This window comes from Struthio camelus, chromosome 4 (assembly GCF_040807025.1).
Source record: "Struthio camelus isolate bStrCam1 chromosome 4, bStrCam1.hap1, whole genome shotgun sequence".
Classification (NCBI taxonomy): Eukaryota; Metazoa; Chordata; class Aves; order Struthioniformes; family Struthionidae; genus Struthio; species Struthio camelus.
Window position 1 is genome coordinate 8,639,403 of NC_090945.1, and position 15,905 is coordinate 8,655,307.

General features: G+C 69.3%; 2 protein-coding genes across 2 annotated transcripts in view; both read right to left on the reverse strand.

The window, feature by feature from the left end:
- Positions 1–2,754: 2,754 nt before the first annotated feature.
- LOC138067025 (maestro heat-like repeat-containing protein family member 2B) lies at positions 2,755–7,560 on the reverse strand. The gene is made up of 12 exons (XM_068940981.1): positions 7,349–7,560; positions 6,943–7,105; positions 6,463–6,656; positions 5,743–5,880; positions 5,456–5,567; positions 4,731–4,877; positions 4,257–4,436; positions 3,823–3,978; positions 3,528–3,650; positions 3,259–3,361; positions 2,960–3,025; positions 2,755–2,881 (listed from the first exon to the last, which is right to left on the reverse strand). The coding sequence occupies exons 1-12, from the start codon at positions 7,534–7,536 to the stop codon at positions 2,772–2,774; spliced, it is 1,680 nt and encodes a 559-aa protein (XP_068797082.1). The 5' UTR covers positions 7,537–7,560; the 3' UTR covers positions 2,755–2,771.
- Positions 7,561–8,038: 478 nt separating this feature from the next.
- LOC138067062 (maestro heat-like repeat-containing protein family member 2B) overlaps positions 8,039–15,905 on the reverse strand; it is a 51,124-nt gene continuing 43,257 nt past the window's right edge. The window contains exons 14-33 of the mRNA XM_068941020.1: positions 15,564–15,671; positions 15,213–15,372; positions 14,784–14,824; positions 14,359–14,500; positions 13,711–13,763; positions 12,992–13,099; positions 12,572–12,691; positions 12,263–12,385; positions 11,930–12,082; positions 11,670–11,696; positions 11,199–11,321; positions 10,784–10,863; positions 10,552–10,687; positions 10,337–10,420; positions 9,972–10,076; positions 9,622–9,745; positions 9,349–9,458; positions 8,487–8,639; positions 8,271–8,417; positions 8,039–8,164 (exon numbers count right to left, since the gene is read on the reverse strand). Coding sequence (XP_068797121.1) covers positions 8,039–8,164; positions 8,271–8,417; positions 8,487–8,639; positions 9,349–9,458; positions 9,622–9,745; positions 9,972–10,076; positions 10,337–10,420; positions 10,552–10,687; positions 10,784–10,863; positions 11,199–11,321; positions 11,670–11,696; positions 11,930–12,082; positions 12,263–12,385; positions 12,572–12,691; positions 12,992–13,099; positions 13,711–13,763; positions 14,359–14,500; positions 14,784–14,824; positions 15,213–15,372; positions 15,564–15,671 — 2,223 coding nt within the window. The remainder of the gene's footprint in view (positions 8,165–8,270; positions 8,418–8,486; positions 8,640–9,348; positions 9,459–9,621; positions 9,746–9,971; positions 10,077–10,336; positions 10,421–10,551; positions 10,688–10,783; positions 10,864–11,198; positions 11,322–11,669; positions 11,697–11,929; positions 12,083–12,262; positions 12,386–12,571; positions 12,692–12,991; positions 13,100–13,710; positions 13,764–14,358; positions 14,501–14,783; positions 14,825–15,212; positions 15,373–15,563; positions 15,672–15,905) is intronic.

Consider the following 15,905-nt stretch of genomic DNA (forward strand, 5'->3'; position numbering starts at 1 on the left):
GCGCCGCAGAGAGGGAGGCTTCCTCCACCCCTGACGCAAGGCGCCCGGCTCCCTGCTCGCAGCAGGACGACTGCGCTCGCCTCGCCTCGCCTCGCCTCCCTCCTGCCCTGCGCGCGCCCCGCTCCGGGCTGGGGCCGAGCTGCCTGCGCCCGCCGGGCTCTGGGCCTCCTTGGGAGCCGAGCTGGGAGCGCAGCGCCCGCTCGTGCCAGCGCAGCTCCGGCTCCTTGCAGCTTGGGCGACTGCCCAGGTCGTAAATCAATCACTGTCATAACTTGCATATGAGTATCATGTTCCATATTGCATCCATAGAGCATCATTAGTTCATTAACAGTATGTACATCTTGAGAACATAGTTAAATTACTATATATAAATGTATAGATGTTGAATACAAATGTATAAATGTGGCAGTGCAGCAGCCTTGGTGATTGCCCAGGTCGTAAATCCATCATTGTCATAACTTGCATCTGAATATCATGTTCCATATTGTATACATAGTGCACAGTATACATAGCATTGTATACATAATTAGTTTATTAACAGTATGTACATATTGAATACATGGTTGTTTATATATAAAAACATTATAAAGGGTGAATAAAGAGTGGAACTGGAAGACGGCGTCTGCTCGCGTTTCCTCCCCAAAAGTGCCTTTTGCGCCAGAAACTATCTCAGACGCAAAGTTCGGCCTGGTGCATGCCGGCCTCCCTGCCTTCGGGGCGCGCGCGGACGGACCCCCACCTCCGGTGAGGGTCCGCGGGCCCTGCCTACCCCCCCCCCCCACCTGGCCCAACCACCCTCCCACCCCTCTCTCCCTCCCACCACCCACAAAAGGGCCCCAGGGCCTCTGGGTTGGGGGCTGAAAACGGATGACTTAGTAGTCTCTGTTTCCAAGCCTCCAAAACGCAGCACTTAACCTCCGTTTCTGAGCTCAAAAACGCAGGACTTGGGCTCATTCGGCTGTTTGGGGCTCTGAAACAGAAGCTGTTTTCAAGCACCAGGAATGCAGCACTTAGCTTCTGTTTCTGAGCTCTGACCCCAGCCCAATGAACCTGTTTACAAGCACCAGAAACGCAGGACTGACTTAGCCTCTGTTTCTGAGCTCTGAAACAGCTCAGACCAGCCTGGTTTTGAGCACCAGAAACTCAGGACTCGGCCTCCCTTCCAGAGCCCCCAAACTGCCCAGGGAACATGCTGTCTGAGGCCCAGGAATGCCCACCTCCCTTTGGAAAGCCTGCATTTCTGGGGCTCACAGCCAGGTCCAGGGGGCTGCTTTGGGGGGGGGAGGGGCTCAGAAATGGACACCGAGCCCCCAAAGCAGCCCACTGGACCTGGCTGAGAGCCCCAAAAACACAGCAGCGCTTGGCCTCCCTTTCTGAGCTCTGAAACAACTCCATTGAACCTGTTTTCCAAAGCCCCAAAATGCAGGATGCCATTTTGAAATCCTGCATTTCTGGGGTTCAAAAACAGGTCCAGTGGGCTGTTTTGGGGGGCTCAGAAATAGACACTGGGCCTCCCCCCACAGCAGCCCACTGAACTTGTCTTTGAACCCCCAAACGCAGGACTTAACCTCCATTTCTGAGCCCCTAAACAGCCCAGTGAACCTGTTTCCCAGCATCAAAAACACAGCACTTGGCCTCTGTTTCTGAGCTCTGAAACAACTCCATTGAACCTGTTTTTGAGCACCAGAAACGCAGGACTCGGCCTCCCTTTCCGAGCCCCCCAAACCACCCAATGAACCTGTTTTCTGAGGCCCAGGAATGCCCAACTCCCCTCTGGAAAGCCTGCGTTTCTGGGGCTCAAGGCCAGGTCCAGGGGGCTGCTTTGGGGGCTCACAAATGGACACCGAGCCCCCAACGCAGCCCACTGGACCTGGCTGTGAGTCCCAGAAATGCAGGATTTAGACTCCCCTCTTAAGCCCCAGCCAGCCCCCTCAGCCTCCCCTTTTCAAGCCCCACAACAGCCCCAGGGACATGTTTCTGGAGGCCCCAGAAGGCAGGGCTGAACAACCGAGGCTAAACCCTGCATTTCTGGGGCTCCGCAGCAGGCTCGGGGGCTGTTCGCGGGCTCGGAAACGCACTCCGAGCCCCCCCGCAGCCGCTGAACCCGTCCTCGGGCCCCCAAACCGCAGCCCTTGGCCTTCCCGCTCCCCCGACCGGCCCCCTCCGCCCCCCTTCGGGGCCCCGGGCCGGTGCCGGCGCAGCGGCCGGGCAGGACTCGGCCCCGCGCCCGAGCCCCGGCCGCCCCGGACCCCCCTGCGGCGCCCCGCGCCCCGGCAGCCCCCTCCCCTCCCCTCCCCTGCCGGCCCCGGGCTCGGGCCGCGCCGGGCAGCGCGGCTGGGGGACCCTCCCCGCCGGCAGCCCCGGCCGGGCGGCACCGGGCTCCGGCCCCTCGGGCTTTGCGGCTCCTCCTCGCCCCGCGGCTCCCGGCTCCGGCTCCCGGCTCCGGGCACCGGCCGCCTCCCGCCCCGGCCGGTCCCGGTCCCTCCCCGCCCCGCTTACCTGGGCCCCGCGGCACCGGCCCCGGCCCGGCCGGGAGCCCCGGACACCGAGCGCCGCCGCCGCCGCTTCCCGCGGCTCCGGGGGCCGCGGGGGCCGCGCAGGCGCCGCCAAGGGGCCTCAGCCCCGCCCACACCGGCGCCCCGCCCCAGGCCCCGCCCCGCCCACACCGACGCCCCGCCCCGCAGACGCCCCGCCCCGCAGACGCCCCGCCCCGCCCGAGGCCCCGCCCCCGGCGCACACAGCAGCCCGGCCCGGCCCGGCTCGGCCCGGCTTTATTGCGGCTCGGCGGCGCCCGCCGCTCCCTCGAGGCCGCTGTCGCGGAGGAGCCGAGCGGCCGCCTGCTGCACCCGCGCGTCCCCGTCGCCCCGCAGCGCCCGCAGAGCTGCAACGGCACCGGCGTCAGCGCCCCTGCTGCCGGCGGGGCCGCCCGCAGCCCCCCGGCCCCCGGCCCGTCGCCTACCTGCGGCCAGCAGCGTCGCCTCCGGCCCCGGCAGCCACTCGGTGCCCGCGTGCTCCACGAGGACGCCTGCGGCACGGGGCACCGCGCGGCGTCACGCGCTGCCCGCCGCCCCGGCCCGGAGCGCGCGGCGGGGAGGCGCCGGCCCCGGCTGCCCGGGGGGCCGCGGCCCTCGAGGCGCCCCCCGGGCACCAGCACCCGCCACCCCACGGCCCCGTGGGCGCCGCCGCCCCGGCGCACCTCCCGCCCCTCCGGCCCGCACCCCGCGCCGCCCCAGGCCACCCCGCGCCGCCCCGGCTCACCGGCCACGTCGAGGGCCGCGGCCCGCAGCTCCGCGCAGCCCTCCAGGAAGCAGTGCCTGGCGGCGACGTACAGCCTCTGTTGGTGCTCGCGGCTCTCCTGGGCCTGGGGGACGCGGGCACACGCGTGTCCTCCTCTGCCCGCCCGAAAACGCCCCCACGGCGCCCACGGCCCGGGCACCGCGGGCGGGTGCATCGCCCGCCCCCTCCCTCCCGCCCTCCCTCCGTCCCTGCCCGCGCCCCCGCGGCCCCCGGGGCGCGCAGCTCCTCACCAGCAGGCTGCAGACGGCGTCCTGCAGCTCGGCCGCACTCAGCCTGGTGCCGACGGCGATGCCCTGCCGCACCCTCCTCAGCTCCAGGAGCGGCGCGCACAGCCGCAGGGCGCCCTGGCACGCCTGGCAGAGAGAGCCCAGCCCTGTCGCGGCCGCCCCGGACGCGGGGCCGGCAGCAGGGAGCCTGCCCCGGCCCCCTCCACGCGGCACCGCTGCCGGCGGGGAGGGCGGAAACGTCCGCGCGGCGCCGCGCGGCTTTGCCGGCTGCTTCGCGCGCCAGCTCCCGGGCTCTCACCGTGGCGGCTCCCGCGTCCGGGTCGCGCAGGTGGAGCACCAGGCTGGCCCACGTGCTCCCCAGCTCCCGGGCGAAGAAGGGCCTCCACCGCCTCGTGGCCGCGGCGGCCAGCACCCCGTACAGGGTGAAGGCCGCCGAGCGCAGCGACGCCTGCTCCTGCAACCCAGCGCCCCCGGCCGTCAGGCGGGCGGCGGGGACCCCTCGGACGACTGCTCTGTAACCCCCGAGCGCTGCCCGTCGAGCGCAACGCCCTCAGAAAGGACCCCCGGGGGAGGGGAGGGGAGGGGGGCCACAAACAGCGCCGCCTCCGTCTCGCCCAGACATCGGTGTCTTGCCCGAACCCTCCCGCTGCGGAGCTGCCCCGGCCCGCGCCGCCCCGCGCCCAGCCCGCCAGGGACCCTTCGAGCGGGCGCCAGGCGACGCCGCTCGCTTACAGCATCAAAGAACGCCCTCGTGGCCCTGGCGATGTCCTTGAAGGCGGAGCCCACGGCCTTCCCCCGGAGCTCGTCGACGACCTTCGCCAGCGCCAGCAGGCTCTCGGCCACCACCTCCGCCGAGGCGTCCTCCAGGCCCCTCCGCAGCGCCGCCAGGACGGCTCCCTTGCGCTTCCGCAGCTGTAACGCGCGCACCAGCCTCTCGCTGTCCTGCCTCCGACCGCCCGCCTCTCCCGTTGCCCCGGGGCCCAAGCTTCCGGCATCGGCCTCGAGCAGGGGGCAGCCCGAGGCTCCCGGCGGCACCTCCGCCCCCTCTGCAGCCCGGCTGACGCCCGAGGACGCAGCGCGCCCGGGGGAAAGGCCCCCGGTTGCCTCTGCTGCTCTGCCCAGGCTCCTCGCCAACCCCTCCGCCGCTCTCCGCCTGCACCTCTCCGGCCAGGGGCCGCGTTTCCTGCGGGGCAAAGCCCCTCTCACCTTCTCCGGCGCGCCGCTGACCGCGTTGCCCAGCCCGCGCGCTGCCATCTGCCGCACTGTGCTGCTCGGGTCCCGCGCTTTCTCCACCAAGGCCCCCAGGACGGGCTGAAGGCACCTCCTGGCCTGGGCCGCTGGGTCCTTCATCAGCTGCAGCACAGCGACCCGGCCGTCAGCAGCCGGGGACGGAGGCGGACCAGGCCCGGCCACAGCGCCCGCCCGGGGCGCCGCGCGAGGAAGCCCCACGAGCCCGGCCTGACGCCCCCGGCCCCCGGCCGCCTCCCTTTGCGCCCGGCCCAGGCCGAGGGCAGCGCTGCCCCGGGCCCCAGGGCGCCCACGTTGGGGCGGTCGGCCTCCGGAGAGGATTTCTCATTGGGTCCCGGGGCCGCTCAGCAGAGCTGCGGAGCTCCAGGCAACCTGGCAGCCCGTCCCGGCTGGGGTCGGGGACGCCCTGGAAAGGGGTCGCTGACAGAACGCCCGCCCGTCCGTCCTCTGCCTCGGCAGCAGCGACGGGGACCCGGAGCGAGCGGTTTGCAGGGCCAAGAACATCCCTGGCCGCGGCGCGGGGGAGCGACGCGGCAGGGGCCGGGGAAGGGCAGCTCCCGGGAGGCCTCCTACGGGGGGATCCGCTCCCGCCTCGACTGCGACACTTGCTGCCGGCACCTCCCCAAAGAGCAGCGTCATGAGAAAACCCCTCCTAAACCTGCCTCTCCCTCCTCCTCTCTCACCTCCGCAAAGAAAGCCGCCGCCATGACCCGCAGGTTGGACGACGGGGCCTCCAGCCACTGCGTCAGGACCAGCACGACGGGCAGCGAGACGGTCCCGGCGCGGAGCAGCACGCTGCGCGCAGAGCACAGGCAGGCGGCACGCGGTTACGCAGGCAGGCACCCGGCCTCAAGCCCCAAAATTCACCCGCTCCCCCGCAGGCTCCGCTCGGCAACTCGGAGACGGCCAGGCCAGGGGAAGGGTCCCACCAGCCCCCCCAGGGCAGCGAGGCGCCTCCGCGGGCCCTCACCCGGTCAGGAGACAGACGCCGTCGTGGTGAGCCCGCGGGTCTTCCAGGGCGGCCCAGGCTCCCTGCTTCCGGAGCAGCCGCAGCCACTTCTCCTCGAGGCTCGTGCGCAGCACCACCTCCAGGGTCTCCAGGGAAAGCCTGGGGGGAAGAGCAGCGAGTCCTGCATCACCGCAACAGGCTCCTTGGGCAGAGCTAAGGAGACGCCGCCGCCTGCGAGGCGATCCTTCCCTCGAGCTCAGCCTCCCCCGGGGAGACGCAACGCGCCCCAAAATGACATCTCACCACCCTGGCGTCTGCCCGGCTGTGAGAAAACTGGCCTTTTCATCCTTCCTGGCACCCCAAACTCACCGATCGCACTAGAAACCCCCAGGCTCTAGACTTCGCGCCAGAGGCCCCGTTGCCAGGGCCCCGGGCTGCCCCGGTCACCCGGCCCCAAAGGCAGGCCACGGCCACCTCCCTTTCGCGGGCAGCCTGGCCTGGCTGGCGCCACGCCGGGTTTTATCCCGCTCGTTCCCGTCCCTTCTCCAAGGGGCAGCAGGGCAGAGGGAAAGGCACGACACCCCGCAGGCAGGAGACGCGGCAGGCAAGGCCCGAGCCCTCGGCGGTACCGGCCGCGTAGGAGACGGGGCAGGCCAAAGCGCTGCCTCGGGGCCGTGAGCGAACGTGGCCCGGTTACGGGGACCAAAGCCCAGCCCCTGCGTCTGTCCCGCTGGCTCCTACCTGCAAGGATTGTCATCACTCGTGTGTCCCTTGAGGAACAGCTTTCCCCGGGTGCTGACTTGGGAAAAGGGCATCTCCTTCCCCAGCGTGGCGCTGATCTGCTTCAGCAGCACCGGCAGCAGCTCCGGCAGCAAGCGCTGCACAGCCTCCGGGGTCTGCTGCGTCGACACCACCTCGCCGATGGCACGTGTGATCTGCAGAGAAATTCAACCAGCAACGGCCTGTGAAAACAAGGCCTTTTCCCACCCTCCCCTCCCGCCTCGGGGACCTTTGCTGTCCGCAGTTCGGCTTTCCGCAGCAGCCCCGCAGGCTGGCAGCAGCAAACGGTCTCGGCTGCCCCCGCTGCCAGCGCTGCGAAGGGCCCAGCACGGCACCCCGGGGGCTCGGGGGGGTCGCGACGTGCACAAAACTCCCTCAGCCTGAAGGGTTGTTAGGACGTCCGATGCGAAGCTGCAGAAACGCGTCTGCCAGCGCACGCACCTTGAGCGGCTCCAGCGCAGCCTGACCGTCGTCTGCCTCAGCCTCCGCAGAGCTGCTCCTGGGCTGGTCGTTTCCCGAGCGCTCCAGTTTTTCCATTAAAGCCCTCAGGAGCTGCTGCACAAAGAACTTCCTCCCCAGGACCCGCCACAGCTCCACGGTGCCGCTGCAAGGCAGCACAAGTTCCCCCGTGAGCCCGCGGGCTCTGCGACCTGCGATGCCACCTCGGCGGCAGCCAAACGCTCTCCTGGCCTCCAAGGGGCTGGCGCGGGCCGGGCTCTGGCCGTCGGCTCTTGCCGCGCTCAGGCTTTCTCCCCCCGGAGCAGCAGGACCGGCTTCTCCGCTGGCTCCTGCTCGCCCCGTCGGCGGTGGGTCCTGCCTGCCCGCGGGGCCGGGGCACTGCGCGTACCTGTCCATGGGCAGCTGCTTCTGCAGCAGGCTGTCGATGACGGCCCCGGGGTGGTAGAGGGCCAGCACGGACACCGCCTCCAAGAGGACGCGTCGGAGGGTGTCCTGCTGCATGGTCGGCATCCGGATGTAAATGATGCTCAGGATTTCCGGCACCTGAACGAAGACCAAAAGAGCCGTCCTGCCCATCCTTTCCTCGTCCTCCCGCACAGCCCGGCACCCCACTCGGCCGATGAGCAATTCCTGCTCCCCGACCGTTTCTCAAGATCCAGCCCTAAAGCCCGAAGGCTCTGGGCCGCGGCGGGGGGACGCTGGACCGCCACGGGGACACATCTCTGCTGCCGACCGAGGGCGACACCGAGGAGCCGCCCTGGGCCGAGGGACCTGCCTGTGGCCCCAGACCCAAACCCCAGCGCAGCAGAGCCCGAGCGGAGGAGGGCAGCAGAGGCTGTGACCGTGCAGGCACCGGATGGGACCGGGCCCCAGGGCCACAGGCACGAATCACCAACAAAGGGGCCATGACTGCTCCCGAGAGCAACGCCGCCCCGGGGCTGGCACAGCCAGGCTCAGGCAGAACGACGAGGACCCACAACAGCCACCCAACATCAGAAAAGGCACCATGCACAGAGCAAAACGCGGGCAGTGCGTGGAGCTGGGCACCAAGGACCAACGAGCAAGGAAGGGGACTGTGCTAGCGAGCGTGTAAGAAACCCGAGGCAGCACCAGGAGTCAGGAGGAAGAAACCCCCAGCGTCAACGTCCTGTTCCTCCCGGGGCAGGGCCCGGGACGCCAACAGTTTGCCACAACCCCCCTTCTTCTGGAGGCAGACGGGTGCCGTCCCGCTTTGGGCCAGGCCAGGGAGGGCTGAGCATCGCACCCGAGAAACGGGGAGGAACTGGCACTTTGGGTGCCTCAGCTCTAACCGCCTCAGTTGTGGGAGCGAGCTGGGTTTGGCCCAGGAGGGTCAGTGTCACCGGACGAAGAGCAGCTCCGGGATTCAGCTGCCGGCACTCAGATTCGGCAGAGCCCTCGGCGCTGCGCACCAGGGGCGGCTCTTTAGCCCCCGGCACCTGCACAAGGGGCAGGGCAACGGCCGAGGCGGGAAGGCCAAAGCCCCAGGGAAAAGGTGTCTCTCTCACCTTTGTGGAGAGCTGCCCCCCGCATTTCTCCAGGAAGGTGACCAGCCACTCGCCAGCTGCCTGAGCGCACGCGGACCTGACCGACAGCATCCTGTCCAGGGCGGCAGAAATGAAATCCGTAGCCTGCGCTTCGGGGATGTATTTGCAGATGATCTGGGGAGAAATCAGAAACAGGAGAGACCACGTCACACGTCTGCTCCGGCTCTTCAGAAAGGAGAGGAGACTCGGGCGCTGGGGGGCGGCGGGCCAGTTCGCTAGGCCTGGCGGGTGCGACCGCCTCCCAGGGCAGCCGGGCAGGCAGGGCTGGCTGAGCGCTGTGCGGCCCAGAGGCCTGGAAGTGTCTCCCCGGGCGCTGCTTGCTCACACGCAAAGCCTGCACCCTGCCCGCCCCCGGGGCCAGGCCCTCAGGATGCCAGAGCTGCTGAGAGCCCGCGCAGGCGCTGCGCACGCCGACCCCCCGCAAACGCACGGCTCGATACACGGGACGCCCAAACAAGTACGTGTTAAACCCAGCAAAGGGAGAACGGGCAGGAGACCAGAAAGAGAAGGCAGAGCAGCTTCCCGGCTTCCCTCCAGCACCTCTTTTCCCACAGACGGGTGGGTATGTGTGCTTCCGTGCGGTGTGTGACGGTCCCACACGCGTGCACACACCCCCACACACACCCACACACACCCCCCGTGGCCTCTCCTCCTTCCCCAGCGCGCCTGAAGGACGGACACGCTCGACAGCCGCTTGCTGCTCGCTAACCCCCGGCGCCCAGTGCCACAGCTCTCCCAAAACGGAGCGGGGCCCCGGCCGGGAAGCAGGCAGCTGCCCGGGAGCCCAGGCACCGGCTCCCCCCGCGCTGTCGGGGCCAGGTACCTTCGCCAGTCTGGAGGAAGCCTGGAGCTGAGCCTCGGCGTCTGGGGCGCTCAGCCGCTGGCACAAGGGCTGCACCTCGTCCTCCTCGGCCCCCGAGTCCAGAGTCTTGCCTGCAGCGAGCACCAGGAGAAAAGGGCCGTGATGGCGACGCAGACCCCACCTCTGGCCCGCGGGCCGGGACGAAGGAGGAACGGAGCCCGGCCCCGCGCGATCGTCGGGCCCCCGGGGGCACAGGGGCCCGGCTGGCCGAGCCTGGCCGGGGGCTGCCCTCACCTCGGATGCGGAGCAGGTGGCCCAGGCAGGCCCCTGCCCGCTGGCGGGACGCGGCCGGCGAGTCACAGACGAAAGGCGCCAGCAGTCCCACCATGGAGCCAAAGAGCTCGAAAGACTTTTCTCCCTGGGGAAACAGAAGGCCGACGAGAAGGTCGCGGGCGGCCCCGATGGCCGATCTCCCTCTCCCGGCTGTGCTGGCGTCCGAGCCGGGGCAGGGCAGCGGGGCAGCCAGCGGGGCAGCCCCACAGCCCAGGAGACCCGAAACCCAGCACCTGGCCCGGGGCAGAGCTCCCTGCCGGGGCCGCAGCCCGTGGGGAGGGGGGACACGGCGCACGGGGGTCCCTTCTCACCATGCGCTCGAATCGCTCCTCGTAAGCGCCCAGCAGCTGGGCGCAGGCCTGCAGGGCCCTCTCGCGCTCCCACTCCTTGGCCGAGGTGAGCCAGTACTCCAGCACCTGGGCAAGAGCAGACCTGTCTCCCAACGGGCCTCCCCGGCCTGCCCGCCGCCACCCCAAGCGTCTCCCTCCCGCGCAGAGTCCCACCGAGGAGCTGGGACTCGGCAGCCGGGGGCGCCGGCCCCTTGCCACCCCGTCAGCCGCTCGCGGGGGGCACCAGCGCAGACGCGCTGACCCTGCCGACTGCACAGCCCAGCTCTCCCCGCGCACCCTCCACCCGACGCCGGGGACGCCTCCCCCGACACCCCCCGGATACTCACGTGCAGCATCTCTGCACACCAGCCGGAGGTGAGGTCTTCCTCCAGCAGGGCTGTCACCAGCTCGCCGAGGGCTGCCATGGTCTGCTGAGAGCGGGAGAGAAGGACGGGCGTTGGGCCGCACACGGAGACGCCCAGCGCAGCCGGAGGGGGCAGCGCGCAGCGCCTGCTGCTGGGGGATCCCCCGGAGAGGCCGGGACAGAAGGGCCAAAAGGTACCTGCACGCGCAGAGCGTCCGCCGCTGCCGCCCCTTCCTCTTCCACCTGCTCCGGGGCAGGCAGGGGCATCGCGCTCTGCAAACACTGATCCAGGAGGTCGCGGTTTTCCTCCCGGCTCAGCGACGGCTTCAGTTTGCTGGCAGAGAAAAAGGAAGACAGGAAAGAGGCTTCCTACCCCTCCCCAGAGCGGGTCAAACCACAGCCCCCCACAGCCCTGGCGGGAAGAGCCTACCTCAAGTGCCCCAGGGCCAGAAACGCCTCCTGGCGCAGCGGGGACGCCAGGCAATCCCGGGGCTCCTCCTTCACCAAGCCCTGCAGGTCACAGAGACACGCGCACCGTGGGCAGCGGGCAGCGACCCAGAGCCCTCCCGCCGGGAACAGGCTCTTCTGCTCGCCCTGCCCCGGCGCACGCCCTGGGCACCCGCACGGCTCCCACAGCGGCACCGGGGCCGGCCAGCCGCCCCACCGGGGACAGACCCACTGCTCTCCCCAGCGACAGCCACCGGGCGCCAGCACCCACAGGCCCCGAGCCTCAGGGCGCTCAAGGGGCCGCGCACAGCCAAGGGAGAGCATCACGCCTCGGGGCAACCGGCCTCGGGGCTCAGCCCCAAACTCCCCGGCGGGACAGTCCCGGCCCCGGCACTCACCAGCAGGATGCCCAGCAGCTCCCGTTTGGAGGAGAGCTCCACGCGGTGCGAGCCCCCTGCCCCCTGCATGGCGCGGCTGACCTCGGCGACGCTCCGGACCAGGGTCAGCTTCAGCTGCACGTCCTGCGGCCCAGGAGAGAGAAACACAGCGGCACCGATGAGCAACGCCTCACCGGGCCAAAGGCTGGCAGGGGAACACGGCGGGGCGGCCAGCCCCAAAGCACAGCGCACGACCACTGCATCTTCCAGGAGCCGCAGGCACATGGGCTCGGCGCGCGGGTCGGAGGAAGGAAACCTCCTCTCCCCTCCTTGGAGGAAGCTCCCCCCGGGAAGGCACAAGCTTTCCCGGCAACCGACTGCAAGGAGACCCCGGACCCTGGCCCGGCGAGCGGGAGAGCGAGCCCGGCACGCCGGCGATGGGAAAGGTGCGCGGCCAGGGCAGGAAGCAAGGCCCCATCGGGCAGCACTTACCTTGGTGGAGATGGTGAAGCCCAGCACCTGCAAGGCGAAGGGGGACATGGTGAGAGGCAACGAACGGTCGCAGCGCACGCAGCCACGCGGACACAGGGACACGCAGAGGGACACGGGCTGCGTTTGGGACTTGGCCTTCAGCACAGACCCCTCCTCGGGGCTCTTTGCTACGAGACGGCCCGTCGCGGCGAGCTCCAGCTCGGAGCCGGGCTGGGGCAGGCGGCGCCTCGGCGTGGCCGGCCCTGCACCCGCGCACCCACCTGGCAGCTGGCGCGGTAGTGCTGCAGGATGCCCCTCACGATGTCACTCTCCACGCGGGCCAGGAGCTGCTCCCGCGGGGCGCAGAGCGCGATCCGGCTGTAGGCCAGCATGAGCGCCATGTGTGTCCCTGCTCTCTTCCCCTGGTGGTATTCCTGGGCCGTGGGAGAAGCCACGAGACGTCAGCCCAGCACCTCCGTGGACCCCAGCTCCCGCTGCCTCCCAACGAAGGAGCTGCCCCGCTTTCCATGCAGCAGCCACCACTGGGCTGCTACTGCTTTACAAGTGAAAAAAAGGCAGAGGAAAAAGAAGCCAAGACACCCGCGATCCTCTACCTTCAGGCGCTTGAAAACCCCCGACACTGGTCTTTCTTCCATGGAAGAGCCAAACTCCTGCACCAAGTCCAAGGCAAGGTGGAAGTGGCTCTCGGCAGAGCCGCCTACAACGCAAATCATCCCCTGCAACACAAGAGAAAGGGACACTCAGCCACAGCAAGCTCCGAGCGACACCTGCCATATCATCCCACGGAAAGAGCAGCGACACGGAAATCGGAAGAGCCTGGAGCGCTCTGCTGGGAGAGATCACCGCTCCCCTGGGAACACGGAGGGGCTCGGCGGAAAGCAAGGGGAGAAGAGGAAACCCACCTCTCTCTCAGACGCCTCCAAGTAATTTGTTCTCAGTAGATGTTTCTTCACTTCCGCGCGGACGTAGGGGACGTGCGGACACACTGCCAGGGACACCCCGATAGCCTTGTACAGGAAGGCCTGGAAGAGAAGAGGCCACCCCAGACGAGGTCACCCACAACCTGGCGGGACGGAGCGGGGCTGCGACGCCCCAGCCCGCGCCAGGCATGAGGAGCCGGCCGCGGCGCCCGGCCGTTCAGCCCAGCCCCGCTGCCCGCCGGCGCGGAGACAAAAGCCTGCGTGGGGAAGGGACGGGAGCCAGGGAGCCCGGCCCGCCCGCCGAGGGCAATATCTGCAGGCGCAGCCCGGGGAGCGTCCCGGGCTCTCGCGCCAGCGCCCGCGGGGAACGGGAGCAGAAACGAGGCCTCGGCAGGGACCCACCTGCTCCCGGGACAGCCGGGGGTAGCTGCCCTTCTGCTGGCTCAGCTCGAAGCTCAGGCCCATGGTCCAGGCCTGGCTCTCGATCGTCTCCAGCGACGTCCTCAGGAACTAGGGGAAGCACAAGCTGAAGCAAACCCTCCCCGGCCCCTGGGCGAGGGCTGCTCGCCAGGCGCCCGCTGCTCCTGCTCTCTCCCTCCCTCCGCGCAGGGAGCCCCAGCGACCGGCCCGGTGGCGCACACGTATCCCGCAGCCATCGCTCGGGTTCAGTGAATCCTGCCTTTCTGCCCAGGGGCGGCGGCTTTCCACAAGAGACAGCCCAAAACATCTCGTCCTCTTTTCCCTTCCCTGTTTCATACGGAGGATTTTCTATTTCTCTGGGCGCTGGGAGATCATTCTTCTTGAGGGACTTCAAGGCACGCCTGGCGCTAGCCTGCACGTGGCAGCTCCCTGGCTATGCCGGTCACGGCCCGCGTCCCGCAGAGCCGCTCACAAAGCGGAACGATGTGACACGGCAGAACAGGAAACGACCCTCTGTGACCCAGAGCCCTTTGCAAAACAAAATCCTCTGGGCGTTTTCAGGGCGTCTTGTGGGCGTTTCCTCTTTTCTAAACTAAACTGGCATTCTCCTCCTTAGGCTCCCTCTGCTCCTGGGGAAGTTCCCACCCACACCTTCCCCCTCTTTCCCAGCGTCATTTGCTGCCCTCGCAGCAGCGCTCCACCTTAAGCAGAAGGCGCTCCCACTCGGCAGAGTCCAGGCAGCTCTCGCTTTTCCCTACAAAGCCAGAGCAAGACACGCTCAGCGTCACTTAGCACCAGAGGAGCCCAGGGGTCTCCTTGGCACTGCAACACCCCCCGGCTCCCACGCCAGAAGGGGCCCGAGCCGGGAGGCTCAAGCCCCGGCGCCAAACTCTTTGCCAGGCCCCAGACGCCCGGCGGACCCTGGGGCCGGGGGCCGGGGTCACTCACAGACCCGCCGGGCCCAATCCCCCTCGCTCCACTGCGGCTCCCAGGGCAAACCAGGCCGTCACACGAGGGCACGGACCACGCTCACGCGTTCTCGCCCCGACACGTCTCCCCCACCCCCAGGAGCGCCGAGCCCGGCCCTCCCAAACACCCACCCAGCAAGGACGCCGGGGGGCTGCACAACCTGCTCGTGGCCCTGACGGGCAAGAAAGGCCCCGGCCCCCGCACGCACCGCTCCTGGGCGTTACTGCCCTCGGCGTCAGCGCGCGCTCCCTGGCAGACGAGCGGCCGCAGAGCAAGCGCTGAGAAACCCAGGGCCGATTCCCCTCCCTCACGCCTGGACGCTGCCTTTTCCTGCCTCCCCTTCGGCCTCCCCAGCCCCTTCCTCCCCGACGGCACTTTACCTTCCAGGTACTGCAGCAGGAAGGGGATCTTCACGGCCCACACCATCCCCACGGCGCCGTGGATCGCTCCCGGCAGGGCCTGCAGCAGCCGCAGGGCAGCGACGCCGCAGCCGCCGCCGGCGTGAGGAGCCGCCGCCAGCACCTGGGAGAGGGCAGGCGAGACCTGGGCTCGGGGCGGCCGCCAGAGCCGCGGCTTCTCCCCGGAGGGAGGGCGGTCGCTCCGCCCCGGCCGGGAGCCGCCGGCGTTGGCTTCTCCACGCCCAGCAGCAGGGTCCCCGCGGGGCAGGGGTGGCTCCGACTCGCTCTCGCACGCCTCTTCCTCCCCGGAGGCTGCCGGCCCCGGCCCCGGCCTGTGAAGCGGCTCTGCCCCGACCTCTCCCGTCGCCTCGAGGCCACGAAAGCCCTTTCCCCGGGCCCCTACTCACCAGCAGGCGAGCCAGCAGGGCCTGCGGCGTCGGCAGCTTGGCTGCGAGGAGGAAGAGAGGCCGGTGAGAGCGGCGCGACCGCCATACCCGGCCCCTCTCGGCTCGGGCAGCCCCCGCGCGGCCCACGGGCTGCTGACCGGCTGCGCTGCCGCAGCCCTGTGCCGGGGCTTCCCCAGGGCTGAGCAGACGGAGGTGCAGGCAGCTCCAGCGCGGCTGGGAAACGCTCCCGGGCCGCAAGCAGAAAGCTGCCAGCAGTCGAGCGAGGCGTCTCTGCCGGGCACGAGGAAACGCGGCACAGAGCTCCCTCGCCCCGGCCAGAGGGGCACGGCTCTGCCCGTCCTCGCTCCCGCCTCCCGCCTGCGTCTGGCAGGGCGTCCCCGGCCCCCGCACGGCCCGGCAGAGCACACGGCGACGGTTTCGGCTTCCTACCTCGCTCCCGGGAGGCCACGACATCGGCCTCCTCCTCTCCCTCCTCGTCCCCTGCTCTCTGCCGGCGCTCGGCCAGCTCTCGGAGGCACTGGGACAGGGGCACCAGCGTGCCCGTGTACTGGGCTGGCACCACGTACTGCAGGAGCCGCGGCCACAAGAGCTGCAGACGAGAACGAGACAATTCAGCACTTTGGGGTTCCCGCCCCACCGCCAGCTCAAGAGCTCGTTTTAGCTCTGAGGGGGAAACGACGGGCAGCGTTTCCGCTCGCCCTGTGCGCATAGGGGCCTGTTTGGGGAGCAGTTGGGGGAGAGCGGGGCAGGGAGGCAGCAGCAGGGCGCAGGACGACTTACTTTGGTCATCCCCCTGACGGAGACGTCCACAGAGCCCAGGATGTCCAAGCACAGGGCTTGAAGGTCTGTTGCTTCCTGTGCTTCTGCCCGAGAAAGGTTTCCCTGCGCCTGCAAGACACGGTTTGGACAACGCCAGCGTCACTCCCTGTCCCTGAGACGGGAGGTGAAGCGGGAACCACCCAGCGCTGCTGTGATGTCCCCTGGGAGCACCCGTCTCCCGTCTCCCGAGGCAGGAGAGAGCACAGAGGCCCAGAGGAGGGGCCAGGTCCCCGGCCAAGGAAGGACTAGACAGGCTGCGACCAGGGAGACCCGCTGCCCGTCGGGGCGCTCGCCAGCGTCCTT

Excerpts from the sequence above, each read along its gene's own strand:
- LOC138067025 (XM_068940981.1), bottom strand. The coding sequence starts at position 7,536 with ATGGGCAGGACGGCTCTTTTGGTCTTCGTTCAGGTGCCGGAAATCCTG. Across the intron at positions 5,881-6,462 it reads AGTGATGACAATCCTTGCAG|GCTTTCCCTGGAGACCCTGG; the intron begins GTAGGAGCCAGC and ends TCTTCCCCCCAG. Across the intron at positions 3,362-3,527 it reads ACGCCGTCTGCAGCCTGCTG|GCCCAGGAGAGCCGCGAGCA; the intron begins GTGAGGAGCTGC and ends CGCGTCCCCCAG.